Source organism: Cibotium barometz, chromosome 41 (assembly GCF_041138505.1).
Source record: "Cibotium barometz isolate CiBa-2024 chromosome 41, ASM4113850v1, whole genome shotgun sequence".
In the NCBI taxonomy this organism is placed as follows: Eukaryota; Viridiplantae; Streptophyta; class Polypodiopsida; order Cyatheales; family Cibotiaceae; genus Cibotium; species Cibotium barometz.
Genome location: NC_141086.1, coordinates 19,718,326 through 19,735,252, shown reverse-complemented (window position 1 = coordinate 19,735,252; position 16,927 = coordinate 19,718,326). Strand labels below are relative to the sequence as shown.

Genomic DNA, 16,927 nt, shown 5'->3' with positions numbered 1-16,927 from the left:
ACGTGTCTCCTAGGCGACATAGCTTGTGGCCCCTCAATCCCCTCCTACCCCCAAACCTTGGCGTGTTTGGGTTTATAGACGGGTTGACAGATGTGCATCTACTCATGATCCACCTGATGATTACATGAGATCCCATTTTAGTAGGACAGTTGCGGATGTTGACGCATCACCTTCAGAGCAGGATGTATTACATAGGGATTTATTGCATGAGGATGTATTGCATGGTGATGTACAATAGAGTGTGCACGCATGAGTCAGATGTACACACCTTGCAGCATCTTGGTGATGATGTCCATGTTGACGATGATGTTTTATGCTCCTGATTTTCATCACACTTGATAACTTTCCGCCCCTTATAGGGACATTGAGAGGCGCCAAACGAGATCTCATGCCATGTTTTCTACCTCTTCACCATGAAAGTTGCAACTCTCATGGAATGTGCAAGACCTCAGCAACGTCTTTCCTCACTGCCGGAAGTAGGTCATCAGGAACCATTATCACCTTGCAATGATAGATGGTCCTAAGGATATTATGCTCATGTAGGAGGATAAGCATGGTTTTTTTCCAATGCGTCCGGTTCAAATTCCGTACTGCTGCCCACGTCCGATAGGGTATACCGTACGGTGCCCTAATTTTGGGCCTTTTGGGTTTTTGGTCTGCCGATGCCGATTTGACGTTTCCCCCCCTGCGCGGCTGCTGTCGCCTATACCCGATGGTGGACTGTTGAGCTACTGTCACCTGTACCCAACTTCCAAGTCACGACTCACGAGTCAAGGCTCGCCTTCAGGACCCGTCACCCAGCCTCCCAGGTACACCCGGCATCGTATGAGTCGAGTTTATGCTTTTTCTGCCTGCACCGTGCACGGAATCCGATGCAGCCTGCGCCCCCTTCTAGTATCTACAGCCTGCGCCTCCCTCTTCTCTACCTGCACCCACCTTTTTTCTACCTTCGCCCCCCCTTCCCCCTCTCGTGAGACTTGAGCTATGAGCAATGCTGCTGCCTGCAGGCTGCTGGGCCATCGGCATGTGCAGTGTGCACCAATGCACTGTGTGTGGCTGCTGGCATCATGCATGTGCAGTGACAACTTACAAGTTCACACTGCACAGAATCACAACTTTGAACTTACATAATACAAAGTTACAAGTGTGTACTGTGTGCCTTCCCCCTGAGGCTCTGAGCCCTCTTCAAAGTTCATACTTCAAAGTTCAAGAGTCAAGTTTGTTCAAACGTGAATTTTGTGTCCAATGTCGGCCTCTTCAACCTCTAACGAAGTTCTGTCTAAATCACCCTTTTTACAGATGGGTCGATCCAAGCGTCTGGAGTGGCAATATGTGATCCAAGTAAAGGCCCTTGGGAAAGGGCAATTCACCTGTAAATGCAATTATTGCCCTCATCAATGGGATGGAGGCCCGCGCATTCGAGCACATATTTTGGGCTTGGTTGGCCATGGTGTGCGCAAATGTATCAGAAGAGGTTAAAAGATGTTTGCAGAAGGTTGCATGCAGACAGTCGTAGTGGTGTTCATGGCCAAGAGGCTTTTGTGGATGCTTTGGTGGATGATATGGGTGGAGATGTATCTCAGGGTGCAGGGTCCGCATCAATGGGCACACACGGAAGTGCACAAGTCAGCGGTAGTGCAAGTGTTGGGTCATCATGTAAGAATCTTCAAAATGGGAGCACATATCTTGACAATGGTTCTTGCCTCTTGCCAAAAAGATGCAGAGAACACAATGTCTGACACCTCAATTGCCTGAGGGGTCTTTGATGCCTTCATTTTTACAAATTTATCATCAATCATCAGGTTGCGCACACCCTGCATGCATCTCTCATCCAAGAGAGTAACCAGCATAATAAAAAAATAGGCAAACCGAGTTGTTGAAGGCTTCACCAAGTTCTTCTTGCTGAGTTTTCTAAACAATGCCAACATTGTGGACTTCCTTGTGACAAATGTGCTAACTAGAGTTGCTTGGTTTATCACTTTTGCAACCCAAGAAATTTTGCCAATGTCCTCAAACAAGAGGTCCAAGCAATGGCATGCACATCTAGCGTAGAAAATGGTCGGCCACTCCTGTTCAACCAATTCCCCAGCCCGAACGCAATTCGATGCATTATCCATGCATACCTGCACAACATTTGTTGGGCCAACCTCAATGATAATCTGCTTTAAATGCTGGAAAATAAACTCCCTAGACTTGAAATCCTTAGACTTGAACTTCCCAGATGTGTGCACAGATTTCAAGAATAGTGTGCATAGATTTCAAGAATACAGTGCCATGAATGGAGCATGCAAGAAAATTTATGATAGGCATGCGACTAGTGTCTGACCATCCATCAGAAACAATGGTGCATCCATATTTTTTCCATTTCTCGCACACACCCATGATCTCACGATCAATGCATTTGACCTCATCCACTAACTCAGTGGTGCGCAAGCAATGGTAAGATGGAGGCACATAAGGACCAGCATGTCCAATTGCCTTCACCATCTCCAAAAAGTAAGGACTCCTCACTTTCCAATGGGGAATGTCCTCCGCATAAAAGAATCTGCGCACTGTAATGATTGCTTGCTTTCGTGCTTGTACATTCCATGCATTTGCTAACTCCCCCTTCCCTTTAGACATCTTTCACTTCTAGATCACAGGTCTAAAATTCCAACAGAATTTCTTGAATTTTGTAACCTTGATCCTCAGATCAGAATCAAGGGTTCTTAACTTGATTTCAGATTCAGTGGGTGATTGAGTGAATTTTTGTGAACTGGTCACATCGTCTTTTCTTGAAACTGACGAAGGAGTTATGTCTTGGTCATAGTCTGATTCAGGGTTTGAGTCTAGAAAGGTTCTCCTGAACTATCTTTCTCGAAGGGTAATATTTCAATTACTACTTTACTGAATTTCATTCATTGAGTATTTTGCTTAACTGAATTTAAAACTAATCATGAATTCCTATGAGGAATAAATTAATCATTTATCTAAAATTCCGACTTCGATAGTTTTTTTGAATTTTCTCATTACTATCCTAGAGAATATGAAATGGTAGCTGTAAATCTCCTATTGCGATTGTCACCTATACCAAATGTTGTAAATGCCCAAAAATTGGGGGAAATGCCCAATGCCAACCAAATGCGCCTGTAATTCCCAAAAAATTGGAAGAAATGTCCCAACCAAATGTGCCTGTAATATCCAAAATTGCCTGCAAATAGTGCCAATTTTTGCAAAATCCCCAAATTTCTAGTGCAATTATGCACCAAATCTATTGAAATCAATGCCAATATGTGCCAATGTTGCAATTGCAGGCTCAATGGTGAAAAGCCCCAAATTTCAACAGGCAATTTGTGCAATTTCAGGTCAAAAATTTACAAATCTCACAAAGTTAACCTGGAAATAAGCTTAGACGCATTGTTCGAGTTCTTGGAGCCAGAGGCTCCCGGACTCTGTCCTGGGGAAGACCCCGTCTGGTTCTGGCCTTTGCCCCCCGAGGTGGTAGCCCTGGGAGAAGCCAGCTGGGAAGTCTTGGGCTTGCCACCATTATGTTTCATTTCTGCACTCTGCGCAAGCGAGAGTGCGTCTTCAAAGGTGGCTGGCCTAAACATACGCACCTCCCATTGGATTTGCATGTCAAGGCCATACAAAAACTACCCTTTCTTGTCCGTATCAGATAAGCCTAATTGCAGACATAAAGTCGAAATTCTATTGGCAAACTGAAGGACTAGTTGCGCGTTCTAACGCGCTCCCCTGAACTCGTCTTCGAGTCGCTCAAGGTAGTGGGGCGGTAGAAACCACTGCTTAAGGTCGCAGACAAACTCGTCCCACACATAAGCTACCATACCTAATCTGGTGTGGGCATGAGCCCACTGAGTCCACCAAGGAATGGCCTCACCTTCCAAGTACCAACTGGCTAAGAACACTCTGTCAGTAGCTGTTTTTCTAACTGCGGCAAAGTAAGCTTCAAACTGATGCAACCATGAATAAAGAGTTGTGGGTCGAGTTTACCATTATACTTACTGAAGTTCATTTTCTCGGAAAAATGATTCGAGGGTGCCGTCGGTGTCAATCTGGCGTCCAAAGCTTTGAGGTAACGCTCGTGTTCCACGCGTCGCATGGCTTCGTCTTCTCGTTGTCGGATCTCCAATGCACGCATCTGCAACTCAAGCAAAGAGCTTGGTTGCGGCTCTGACCCCGCGAGAGGGTCCCTATGTGTCGAGGATCTGGAATCTGGGATACGGAAGGAGAGAGAGAAGGAGATGGAAAACGCGACGCTGGAGAACAGGTACGCTCTTCCAGAGCCAAGATCTGCGCCTTCTGCTCATCCAACTTGGTTGTCTGTTTTGCGATTGCTCGCATCATCTGCTGGAACATGTCTGTAACACTCAAGCCTGGTGCCCTAGCTAGGCTGTCTGGTGCACTATGGTCCCATGGTTCTTGGTCTCTCTCGTCGTCGAAGCTCGCCATAGCAGGAAAATGCACTTCCTTTCCGAAACGCAATCTGATCATCCACTATCTGTGTGGGAGACGTCTGGAGGCTTCCGGAGACTGAAAACCAACTGTTCTTCGAGGGACAGGAGTCATTCCGTAAGGGGTAGTCCACCGGCGTCTAAAAGCCAACCACACGAGCGAGAACAAATTCTGGTTTCTTTGTTGAATCTTTGCATTTGAAGTAGGCTCTGATACCACTGTAACATGCGGAAGCTTCGGAGAAGAATCGGTAACTTCAATGCCCAGAAATCAGCACTCTTTTCGCAACGGAATTAACGCACAAACTGAATGAAGATGTGCATAAAATAGAGAGAGAGAGAGAGGACACAGTATTGGGTCCCAAATACCCTCTATAGGGCCCCCACCACGGATGGTGTATTTGCTTTATTAGAATGATGTAAATCTGAAAGAAAATATAGAAATCCTTGACCTTTCTTGGCTAGAAAATCCCTGCCCTTGACCTGCAGTCCTTCACCCCTTTGCTTAGCACCTTCTTGGCTTGTCTAGCCTCTTTATGCTTGAGCTCTTGGTGAGAAATGAGATGATATTATGGGATTGTGGGCTCACCCTTTTATACTACTCTATCAACAGCAGTCGGCCAGCATTAATTCAGGCTACTAGCAATAAATGTCCCATGACTGAGTACTTTCAGCATTTAATGCTGAAATAAATCACATAAAATGCTGCGTTTTTTTCCTAACTGGCTGGGCATCATGCACCTGCTTCTGGATGGCTAGACAGTGCTTTTGCAAACCTCTTGAGGGCTGGGTAGCCTGTATGGGCTGCCCCATACCTGCCCTACAGCCACACAAAGGCTGTATCTCCTGAAATCTGCCTTTAGCTTGCCCCTAGGGCTGTCCTACAGTCCCTCCATGGCTGGTGGGTTCAGCCAGGGCCTTCCTGGCCCTCATGGGGGTGGTTCCACACTATCCCCATGCCCACACAAAGACCCGGGGTAGCCCTATGGGCTCGCCCCTTGTTCTAAACGCAAACCCTAACTAACTACTCAGTGATCTGGCATCCGTACCATACCAGATACACAGAATCACTAACATCATTCCAGAGGGAGACTCACAGCGCGGACTGGCACTGTTTCATGTGCAGGACAGTGCACACCTGACCTTAGACTCCTGTGCAAGACAATGCACACCTGACCTCGGACAACTGAGATGGATCCCTGGATGACTCGTCCCAGACTGGGCTCACATGGGACCAGTTCACCATCCCACGTCCTGCACCTTCTGTACAGATATGTCTACGTGGCATCCAAGTGCAGGATGCACGTGACACTTGGATGTGTTAGTAGTCATCCCGTCACATTTTGGGCCAATAAAATGACCGCTCTAACTTCTCCAGTGTACTGTTGATACCTCTTATGACCTCTGACAAGAGAATCATGGACATCATGGAGAAGTACTTGGTGCTTTTCTTTGAGTACACATAGGCAGTTCTTGAAAAACAACCAAACATCCTATATACTGTAGTGGCCTAGTTTTGAACCGAGGGCCAACTGATACCGAGTCCCGAATTCGCATACTGTGCCTTCATACTTTCCAAGTCTTTTTCTCAAATTTCAGGCACAGTGGACTCCTGCAAGGTTTGGGCACAATGAACTCCTGCAAGGTTTGAATTGCCTTTATGGCTTAGAGCATCAACAACGGGATTATTTTTACCAAGAACGTATTCAATCATTCCCCCAAACTGTTGGAACAATTGACTCCATCTAGATTGCCTGTCAATCCATTGGGCACTTGGCATGGTTTGCAACCATTTAAGATATGTCTTAACTATGAAATCTGTCTCATGAAGGAAATGTTTCCAATGTTTAAGCGCTGTCATCACCCCCAAATGCTCTTTATCATAAACCGAATAGTTCTTTTCGGCTGTATTCAACTTGCCGCTATAATAAGCCATTGGCCTACCATCTTGATATAGAACGAACACTTTTTGGCAACGAGTCTTCACGCCCTTGAGCAAGTTGGTGAGAGGTGCTGCAAGGTCAAAAAATTTGTCCATATGCATGTTATAGGCCTAACAAAGACCCACAAATGAGCGGATTTCTTGGGCTATCTTGGGAATATCCCAACTTAATCTAGCCCGTACCTTTTCAGGGTCGAGACTAATACCTGAAGAGCTAATGATGTACCCAAGATAATGTATTTCCAGTACACCAAACTCACTTTTCTTAGCATTGATAAACAACTCATTGTCCTACAAGAGTTGTAAAATATCTCACTCATGCTGCTTGGTAGTCCCTGAGAAGATAAGGATGTCATCTAGAAAGATGAAGATGCATTTGCGGATTCCGAAAAACCTTTTTCCGAGACATCATCTTGTTGAACCTGCACCAATGGTTGGAACATATTATGAGCACAACATGAACACATTTTTGATGACTTTTAATGGCCTAAAAAGTGAAAACCGACCGGATTACAACTTGCTATCACTTCCCTATATAAAGGCAAGTCGTGTCTTCTTCATAACCATTCAAAGACAGAGATTGCAAAGCCAAGACCAAGGACATGCAGTCTAACAATTTGGATCAGCCAAGTACATCTCCAAATCAGCATTTTCGATTAACGCATAGAGGAGGACAATGAGCATTAGTTCAAGCATAGTATTCATATACATTGGATGATGGATCTATGACAATCATTGTAATTACTCATTTAGGGAAGTGATAGCAAGTCGTAATAAGGTCGGTTTTTACTTTTCAGGCCATTAAAAGTCATCAAAAATGTCATAAAATGTGTTCATATTGTGCCCATAATATGTCCAAACCATTGGTGCAGGTCCTGGGCTCTGATACCAATGTTGCATGCACGGAAGCCTTGTTGTACTGATCCACAGCCCTAAGCCTAATTAAGAACAAGATGCTGAATACACATGATTAAGACAGAGGAGACAGAAGAAGAGAGAGAGAGAGAGAGAGAGAGAGAGAGAGAGTTGGCATCAGGTTTTCTTGTATTTATATGGTACAAAAAGGTAACTGAAAAGTCTGTACATTTGCTAGGCTATTGGTCTACCCCCAAAGGGGTGAGCTCTAGCCCCTTCTACATGCTTCATGTTGAATGCTACTTCTGCAAATGATGAATGACTGAATATGAATGCGAATGCTGACTTTATGTTTGTATAGATGCTGACGTGCTGGTCGGTCAGCATGGACTGTTGTCGGCCTGGTGCTGCCGACAGCTGCTTGAGTCCCCTATGGGCTGCCGACTGCTGGATGGGTGCTCCTTATGGCTGCTGACTGGGTTCCCATACCCTCCATGATGATGATGATGCTGATGATGATGATGAGGATGATAATGATGATGTTGATGACCTAAATGTTGTCCTAATTGCCGTCCTAATCAGGCATTATGCTGTTCATGCTGAAGATTAGCCATGGCATGGGCATGCACGTGACAGCCCCTTTCTGCTGTTCAGCATTGTTCCCACATTTAGGGTGCTTGCTCGTGACAGTGAACTGATTGAGGACATGGTGGTGCTTCCAGGACCTAACAGTCTGTTGAAGCAATGTATGGAGATTGAAGGTAGGCCTCACCAATGCCAGGTCTGTTTCCAGCAGGGGCACTTTGCTAGGGATTACCCTAGGGCTAGGGGTAGTAGGAGATGATGCAAGCATGCCTCTCGGGCAACACAGCCTAGGGCTCCATCTCGGTCAGCATTCCTCCAAGAGTGGCGAGTAGCCGCTCTCATGGTGAGAATGTTGGGACACAGACTCATGCATCACCCACACACAATGCATTGCAGAATGATGATTTATTGGGTCAGGGTGATGAAGCTGTTGAGTCATCTTCGGAGAAGGATGATGCATCATGCCAAAGGTTACCTTTGTTTACTTCCACAAACTACTTCAGCGCGGCGGTTACTGCCACTTCTGATGGAGTACCCCAAGTTTTGGTTCTTGTTCCTGACCCATCCATCATTGATGGTTACATCTTGTTACAGAGACTAGATGGCTCACATTATCAATATATATTACAAGCAGAGCAGATCAGTGCCGTATTTGCTGTCAGCAGGGTCATCTTGCTAGAGATTGTCCCAGATCCAGAGGCCACATTAGGAGGCAGCATGGGGGCATGACGATAAGATGTCTCCTCCTACAACCGCTCATGCACCTCAGCATACTACAGAACGATGGAGGGATGGCAGGCATCCCGGGACCCCCATCCCTGCATCGGCACCTACAGTGGAACACCCTAACCCCTTCGCATCCCTGGCTACACATGATGATGATCCTGCAGAGGATGAGAATGCTTTGCAGTGGGGTTGTCACGGGTGATGAGGATGCATTGCAGCTGAAATGTAATGATGTACATCACACTATGCATTGCAATCGGATTGTAATGATGATGACACATTACTTGAGAAGGGAAAAGATTTCTCCCCGGAATGGGAAGGAGTGGCGGACCTCTCCTTGGAGCATTTCCCCTCCCTCACTAATGCAAGACTCGTTCCCGCCTCAAAAGCGGGTCTTTCTACATCGACCACATGAGATCTGGTCACAACTTTCAGTCCTTGTCTTCATGAGGATTGTCTCATGAAACATACAGGGACTTGGTAGTGTTTTTCCACGTTGTGAGAAACAGCTTATCAAGAACCAGCTTCACTTTGCAGTCACAGAAGGTCCCATGGATATTTTACTCTTGCAAGAGCAAAAACTTGATGCAAGCCAATGTGGTAGATCTGGCAAGTTATTATCCAAAAACACCTTTTGGTCAGGAGCCGCAGGAAACCAAAGATGATGTATGTGTTTCAGTGTCAGCCCCTATCTTCCCTTGTATCACTGGCCATGGTGAAGTAAAAGATATTGTAAATGGAAGACTTTTTTGTGCTCTTATTTTTATAAAAAAAAAGAATAAAAAGGCTAACCAGATGCTTTATGGTTCATTTCAAAAAGAAACACAGCCAACGTTACAATAAAGCATTGTGAATAAGAATCCCAAAATTATCATCAAACTAAAGAGAAGGTAAATGTTGTCATATCAAGTTACCGCAAATGCAAAAATGTTGTTCTCTACAACCTTAGTTTTAAAACCAGAGCAAAGAATGCTATTAATACAAATGTAAGTATTAATGATATAGGAGAAAAAATGTGATGGATACACACCGACCGTAGTGGAAAGCCTGCTATATTCACTGACACTCTTTTCAACATTCCAGCCCTTTCCCTCGGGTGATGAAATTTGCAAGTTGAACCGAACTTGCATGTTCCCGTCTTCAGATAGTACTGCAGGGTAAATCTTGAGTCAGGCGAATGACATGTTGCTGCTCATTTGTTAGCTTCAAAAGAAAGGCATTGCATGGTCAGACTAGTCTCATGGAGCTTCCAAGCATTAGTCCCCACATTAGTCTCATGAAGCTTACAAGCACCTGTCACCACACTTAAGTAAACACATACTTTGCTATCACTCGAGCATAGGAATAAGAAAGGTCAAACCTGGCATTCAGGTTGCCCCACTCGCTCTGGATATTCTCCTTTGTCTCTGGTTAATGCTGAAGCCTGCATTGGCAACAGATTGTTCGTTGATGCATCTTCTTTATAAATATATGCATTATTACTTAGGAAGCTCAAGAACTGAATTTCCTTTATTGTGAAGAAGTCGCACCAGATTTCTGTTGGGAGGATGATTGAACCGGCAGCCCGCACCATAGCCACACACACCTCTCCTAATATAGTAGAGACAGTCTGGTGCACCAGGCCGATCCGGGAGAGGGCCTGAGGTGAAATCAGCCTCGTCAGGAGGTTGTACTGTTATCTGCCACATTGGTTCTGCAACACAGAATCATCAGAATATATACTTGCAGACGGCTAAGACTCGTGAGAGGCCATTACCCATGGTTAAAAGTGAGGGCTTTTAGAAGTAAAAAGAAGGGAATGGTGGAGAAAATGCAAAAATGGGGCGTGTGCTGCAGCAGGGTTCGCATTCAAATTTTCTGCGTGAAGAAGATTTCCCGTTTCGGCGTGGCAAATCAGAATGTAAAGGCTACCTCTTTTTGGCATGGCAAATCAGTCCACTGGGCATCGGTCATCAGCCATCGTGAATCAGACATGTCCGATACAAAGGCCGCATACGCATGCGCGATCGTGAACCTTATTGTCGAGCGATTGAATGAAACAAAAGCGATTCAAAGTTGATTTTCTTGTGTGTGTGTGTGTGTGTGAGGGAGGGAGAGAGAGTGTGTGTGAGAGAGATGGAAAGAGAGAGAGAGAGAGAGAGTGTGTGTGTGTGTGTGTGTGTGTGTGAGAGAGAGAGATGGAAAGAGAGAGAGAGAGAGAGTACCTTGACGATGTGAAGTATCAGCAGAGAAAGCGATCGCTGCATGCTGCGGGTGACAAAGATGATGATATGGATACTGCGAATTCTGCAAGTGAAAATCGTCTGCAAGCGGGGGCGGGGGCCAAGAGGGGGGTTGCTACAGCTAGATGAAGAAAGCGCAGAGAAATGCTTGGCCAAAGCGAGCTGATACTGTTCCATATAATGTAGTGCGATGCAAGAATATTAGAGTTTAGAAGGTTTTGGCTATGGCGGTCAAGAAGAAGCTTCTGTGTATCAGGAGGATGCTACAGGGATCCGCGAGGACCAAAGTGCTGGGCCCGGGGGGTTCCAAAAAAAAAAAAAAAAAAAGCGAAGGTGAGCTAGTGACAATGACCACCCGCACGTCAGCTCCACGTCAGGCCTGCACGTCCCCACACGTTCCCCACCTTTTCCACCAATGATTCTCTTCCACGTCATCCTCTGTTTATTCGGACATACTTCCGCCGACTATCCCGCCATTTGGATCCAATCACAAGGAGATAGAAAGAGCACAATACCTTAGTAGTATTATATAAATAACCACATCTACAAAAAGCTCAATCTTCCTTTCAAATGGTACATGGAATCCTTTCTTAAAGTCTTTTTTTTGAATAATTAGTACTAGTTTTTAAAAGATAATTAGTACTAGTTTTTAAAAGAATGTCCAAATTGGATGGTTGTAAATAAACACTTGAAGTTGTTTTTAGAATGTTTATTTAAAGAAATGATGCCCCTACCATGTGTGCTGCTATCCACGCGTCAAAACTGTTGTCTTTTTCTCGACCTGTCTCTGCCTTTCTTGCATATAGCCCCTCCTCCCTGAGAATATAGCAAAGGCTTGCAGTCTCTCCCTCTCTCTCTCTTCGTAGTTCGAGAGATCTTTCTCGCTCAGTTCGTTTTGCGCTCGCTCTCTCTTTGCTCATACATGCACACCTGCCAACATATTATATATGTGTCTGTCGTGGGACGGTGGAGAGAGGATACACGTAGCGGGTGGAAGCGATGGAGAGGGCAGAGGTTAAAGGGAGGGGGTGGAAGGGATGGATGGGGGCTATGGAGAGAGGAGAGAGGGAAGGAGGCGATGATGGGAGAGAGGGGCGGCAAGGGTTGCTTTGGGGGGTGGTAAGGTGGAAGATAGGGCAACATTAATTTATTTAATGTTGCGTCATTGGCATTTTATAAATTTATGCAACCAAATAAAAAGTGTCAATATACACACCAGATAAACAAATGTCAATAAGACATTTGTTTGTTGTTGCAAGTATCAACTCCATCCCCCAATAGGAAGTGCCTCAAATGAATTCATTTTCTAAAGTATGGATCACGTAGCTTATTCTTCTTCACCCATTTCCAATTTATTTCCAATAGGAAGTGCCTCAAATGAATTCCTTTTCTAAAGTATGGATCACGTAGCTTATTCTTCTTCACCCATTTCCAATTTATTTAAAAACTATACTTTTCATAAAATAAGTTTATGTTTTTAAAAAAATTTAAAGGACATCCTTTATCTTTTTCTAGTAGGGTGTGGAGTGTGAACAAAGTGAAAACACATCCTTGTAGTTTTCTAAAATAGTCCCACCATGCTTGCTCTATTTTTTAAGTATTGGGTTGTTTCTAAAAGGGAACCTTGAAAAGGTGATGCAATCCATCAAAATTATGACATGCTCATGTACCATCACCATTCTTTTACTTTTGTAGGACATAACATGACTTGAGGAAAATTATGACATGCTCATGTGTTGCACTCAAATGCATGTACCATCACCATTCTTTTACTTTTGTAGGACATAACATGACTTGAGGAAAATCATTATCAAGAGTATGAACCTATTATTTTATTATTGCACTTTAAGAAAATATATTTATGTGGTAAAACTATCAAGGGAATAAACAATTATATTTATAAAGAAAATATATTTATGTGGTAAAACTATTAAGGGAATAAACAATTACCTTCTAAAAAAGACTATCAAAAGACTAAACAATTGCCTTCTAAACAAATAGATACTCATGAAATGCACACTTCTATTAAGTTGAGTGAAATAAACTATTTTACCTTCTAAATTTTTAGTTAATTTATAGGAGTTTCATTACTTTATATGATTTTCAGTATGAAAAATCACAAAATGTAAAGTTTGTCCTGTAAGTAAGAAACCTTCAAGTAGAATGCTTTTCTTAAGGCTGAAATGGTTAAAATATATGCAAAATCATGACTACTAAAAATTCTATCTTCATACTCAAATCATCATAGAAATGAAGAATCCAAGTACCATGAAATAAATGCAAAGATGATGAGGTTATCACTCACTTTTGTGTGGTCCTTGGAAAATAAACGCTTACAACTTTTTAATTTTAAATAGATAAATTGATATAGTCATTATAATTATGCACTATCACTAATGGTTGTATTTAAACCTAGAATGAGATCATGCATTCATAATATTTATAAAGTTATATAGGTATTTACCTACCCACAACTTGCTTTATTTTACTATATATAACATTCTTTTGATAAAAGTATTTGATAATGTTTTGTCTCTAGTTGTGTATTGTAGTGGTGAAGGAGTCAAAGTCTCGAGGTGAGGTTTTAGGTTGGCCTTGGCATTAGTTTGGAGCTCCTGTATTTGGTGTGCATGAAGTGTAGTGATCTCATTTGTGTGGGTGACCTCTTTCTAAAGCTGCTCCTTAGCTTGTTCTAATTTTGCATTGAGGTCCACATTTTCCTTGATTCTTTTCACGATTGTTTGGATAAGGATCATGTTATTGCTCTCCAAGGCGTTATACCTTTTCTCTTGATCCTTCATGGCCTTCAAGCTCTTCATGATGACATCCTTATAGGTAGCTTCAGCTGATTCCAAGTGTGCGTTGTTAGGAGGTGGCACTGCCATACCTTCTATTCTTGCTCCCAAGTTGCACTTGTGCTCGCTTCTTCTCCTAGCCCAGTTTGCGGTTGTTGAGCAGCTCATCTAGTCCTTTCATGGTCTCTTGCAAGAATTGTTAATAGTCTATGTTTTGCTGGGAGGCCAGCTGGGATATTCTTACTTCATCTTCCAACCGTCTTCTCTTGCTTGGACTAGATGGCTCTTGACTTCGTTGTCTTTTGCTTGCGTCAATTAGGGCCTCTATTTCTTGTACTAGAGTTGTGGCCGCCTCAACACCTTGTCTTTCCTCAACCTGTAGTGGTGTTGCTTGTTCGGGCGTTATCTCTGTTGGTGTGTCTGGCCATAGTTGATTCTTTGAGGGGAGATAGATCTATAAATATTAGTTGAGTTGGGCTTGTCGGAAGAGTAACTTGTTGCAGGGGCTCCTATGTGGCTTGGATGAGAGTGGTCTCTTGCAATGCCTCGTGGTATGTGTGGATTTCCTAGGCCACCTCCTCCTCTTATCTCTATGACTCAGCCAGCTATATCCAGAAGTACTCCCCTCATCTTCTTATCTGTTTTTTTCTTTCGCCCCCTCTTGATCTCCTTCATGATTGCCTACGTCTCCAGCAAGATAGCCTACCCCTCTTGCATATCTTCAACTGTTAATTTGGGTTGGTCTGGTAGCAGTGCCAACTGCATGTGCTCCTCTAGTTCGGGCTCTTTGAGAGGCCTTTTTGCTATGTGATTTAGAACCTACGGAGTAGGTATGGGTTACAAATTTTGGATTGTGTGGGCCTTTAAGTAGTTCTCCATCTCCTTATGGACATAATATGCCCAATCTTCTTCTTTCTCCTCATGTGCTTTTGCAATCTTGTTCAAGGTGACCCTATTATATCTATCCACACGGGCTTCACCTGCAGCATCAAGGACATGGTCCTGCAAGCTTTTTTCATAGCCTCATCCTGGATGTTTTCGTACTCGGCCCCATTTGAGTTGTAAGAATTTTTCTTGAGCATTTGCATCCAGAGGCATTTTGTTAATGACTGGTTAGCGGGCAGAAGTTACAGGCCGTATGAGATCTTCTGTGATGAGGAGTTGCTCGGAAGTGCGGTCAGCTTTGGTGATGGTTCCCCTTTTGGTGCCTTGTCATAGGTCTTGAGGTATTCTGCGTAGAGTTCTGTGTCGATACTCCTTAGGAGTATTTGTGCCATCTTCCCCAAACCAACCTTGTCCACCTTTGCTTTGACTTCAACCTCCTCCAGAATTTGGAGGCATTCTAGGTTGTGGTAATGGAGGGCTACCTTTCCATGGGCCGTGAGAGCTTCTTTGCTGATGATGGCCCCATGGAAGGCTTGGGCATAAGGGCCCAAAAGTTTAACTTTGGGCCCCGCACTGGCCTCTTTCGTTGACTTACTGGGGATCCAATGGTGCTGGCTTGAGCCGTATAGCTGGGGTCTCGAGAGATTCTGACTCTGAGGCCGACATCTATACATGAGTCATCGCATCAGTCTACCGACTGGTGGGATTGATATTATCTTTTCTTTTTCTTTTTTCTTTTTTTCCCTTTAAAAAAAAGGGTAATTGGTTAGTTAAATTGAGGAGGAGCAATGATGGGGTGTGTTAATAGACATGTGAAGGTTATGGCATGAAGGTGGTGGGTTAGAGTGGATTCGTGAATCTGCATGCCGTGAAAAGTTTAGGCGTGAAAATGTTAAGCGTGAAAAAGTTAGGCAAGAAAAAATTAGTTTCTGGGAAACCATGAGTTTTCGTGATGAAAAGGTTAGGCATGAAAAATTTAGGCGTGAAAAAATGGGTTTTCGTGAAAAAGTTAGGCGTGAAAAAATGGGGTTTTCGTGAAACAATGAGTTCCCGTGAAAAAGTTAGGCGTGAAAAGGTTAGTTTTCGTGAAACTGTGGGTTCACGAACCTGAGTTTCCGTGAAACTGCAAGGTGTTATTGTGAATCGTTTATTAAGGTTATTTTTTATGACTTAGTTAGTGGCCTCCCTCACCTATAAATAGACCCTCATTCTTTTGTATTCTCATCTGTGAGCTATACCATGCCAGTATTACATTAAAATAATCATATTTTCTATTATCCCTTTAAAATCCTCTACTTTTGGAGAGATTGGAGCTTCTCTCTCTCTTCAACAACTCTTGGAGCTTTTTTCTCAACTCACTTAACCAATTGATTGGTTGGGGGCTTCACTTCTAGATAAAGAAGCAAGCCAAACCTAGAGGTAAGAAGGAATTTCCTGGTTTTTGTTATATTCTTAAATGATTTCACTTCTCAACCCCTCTCAAGCTTGAGAAGTTTCTAATTAGTTATTTTTAATGCAAATCAAGCTTTCTCTAAGAACTTTAATGATTAATCACAAAAAGTTAATCTTTATGCTTATTTTGAATGCTTTTTATGTATATCTCTCTCTCCCAAAAGAATAGTCATTCCTATGGCTAATTCTGATGAGGCTAAAAGTGATACATGGTGTTATTTTATATCACCTTACGCCTCGAGATTTCAGACTTTCTTGCCATATCTACAGACTTCTTAATCGCTTTAATCCAAGGAGAAGATAGTAGCTCCCTTGGCAGTAAGGGAACATTTATATTGGGGCATGTCTATAGCCCAGTATTGCCGTCTTATGCGTCTCTCGAGGAGATTTTGACTTCTGGAGCTGAGATGCTCTATGTACATATAGCAACCTTTATATAAATAAAGAAATGTTTTGTGGAAAAAAAAAATCCCTGTTGTATAAGTGATTGTTTATTATGTGACGAATTGATGAAGCAAAATTTGCTACTCGGACACATGTCATAGATCTCCAATAAGATCCCACATTTAGTAGAGGTGAGTACTGGCATATCATTGGGCGTAGTAGCGACTTGTTGGGGTTGGTGCTTATGAACCATGTTCTTGTTTGGGAACTCAGCGACTTGATGCGGCCCTCCGCAGCCAAAACATTGTAGTCCTCCTCTTCTTAGGTTCGAGTTCATGTCCTTGCCCTTCTATTGTACCATGGTTTGAAACACAGGTACTGGCATGTTATTCTGTAGGACGTAATATTCTGGCGTGACCTCCGCCGTTTCCTCGTAGTACTCTCCTCTAAGTTCTACTTCACGCACCATATCAACATCTTTTGATGGCTCTTCAATCAATTCTTGATTGATTTTAGCCTACGATGGTTGTGGTGGTAGAACTGGTGGTGGTAGAGGTGAAGCATCTTGTACCCGAAACATCCCCCTAGGTAAGTAGGAAGAGTTGGGTTGTCCAACAGTAGGCGGTGATC

General features: G+C 43.4%; 1 protein-coding gene across 7 annotated transcripts in view; it reads right to left on the bottom strand.

Moving 5' to 3' along the window:
- LOC147614747 (zinc finger CCCH domain-containing protein ZFN-like) overlaps positions 1-11,104 on the bottom strand; it is a 46,469-nt gene extending 35,365 nt beyond the window's left edge. For 2 of the 7 annotated variants that reach the window (XR_015262972.1, XM_086780073.1), the window contains exons 1-5: positions 10,764-11,078; positions 10,471-10,573; positions 10,089-10,252; positions 9,920-9,982; positions 9,590-9,709 (exon numbers count right to left, since the gene is read on the bottom strand). Coding sequence is in view for 4 of the 7 variants with exons in the window: in XM_086780073.1 (XP_086636199.1) it covers positions 9,590-9,709; positions 9,920-9,982; positions 10,089-10,252; positions 10,471-10,483 (360 nt within the window). In the remaining 3 variants the exon portion in view is untranslated. Of the gene's footprint in view, positions 1-9,589; positions 9,763-9,919; positions 9,983-10,088; positions 10,253-10,470; positions 10,574-10,763 lie in introns of those variants that run through there. The other 5 variants (XR_015262974.1, XM_086780075.1, XM_086780077.1 and 2 more) reach the window with 4 other exon arrangements.
- Positions 11,105-16,927: the final 5,823 nt, after the last annotated feature.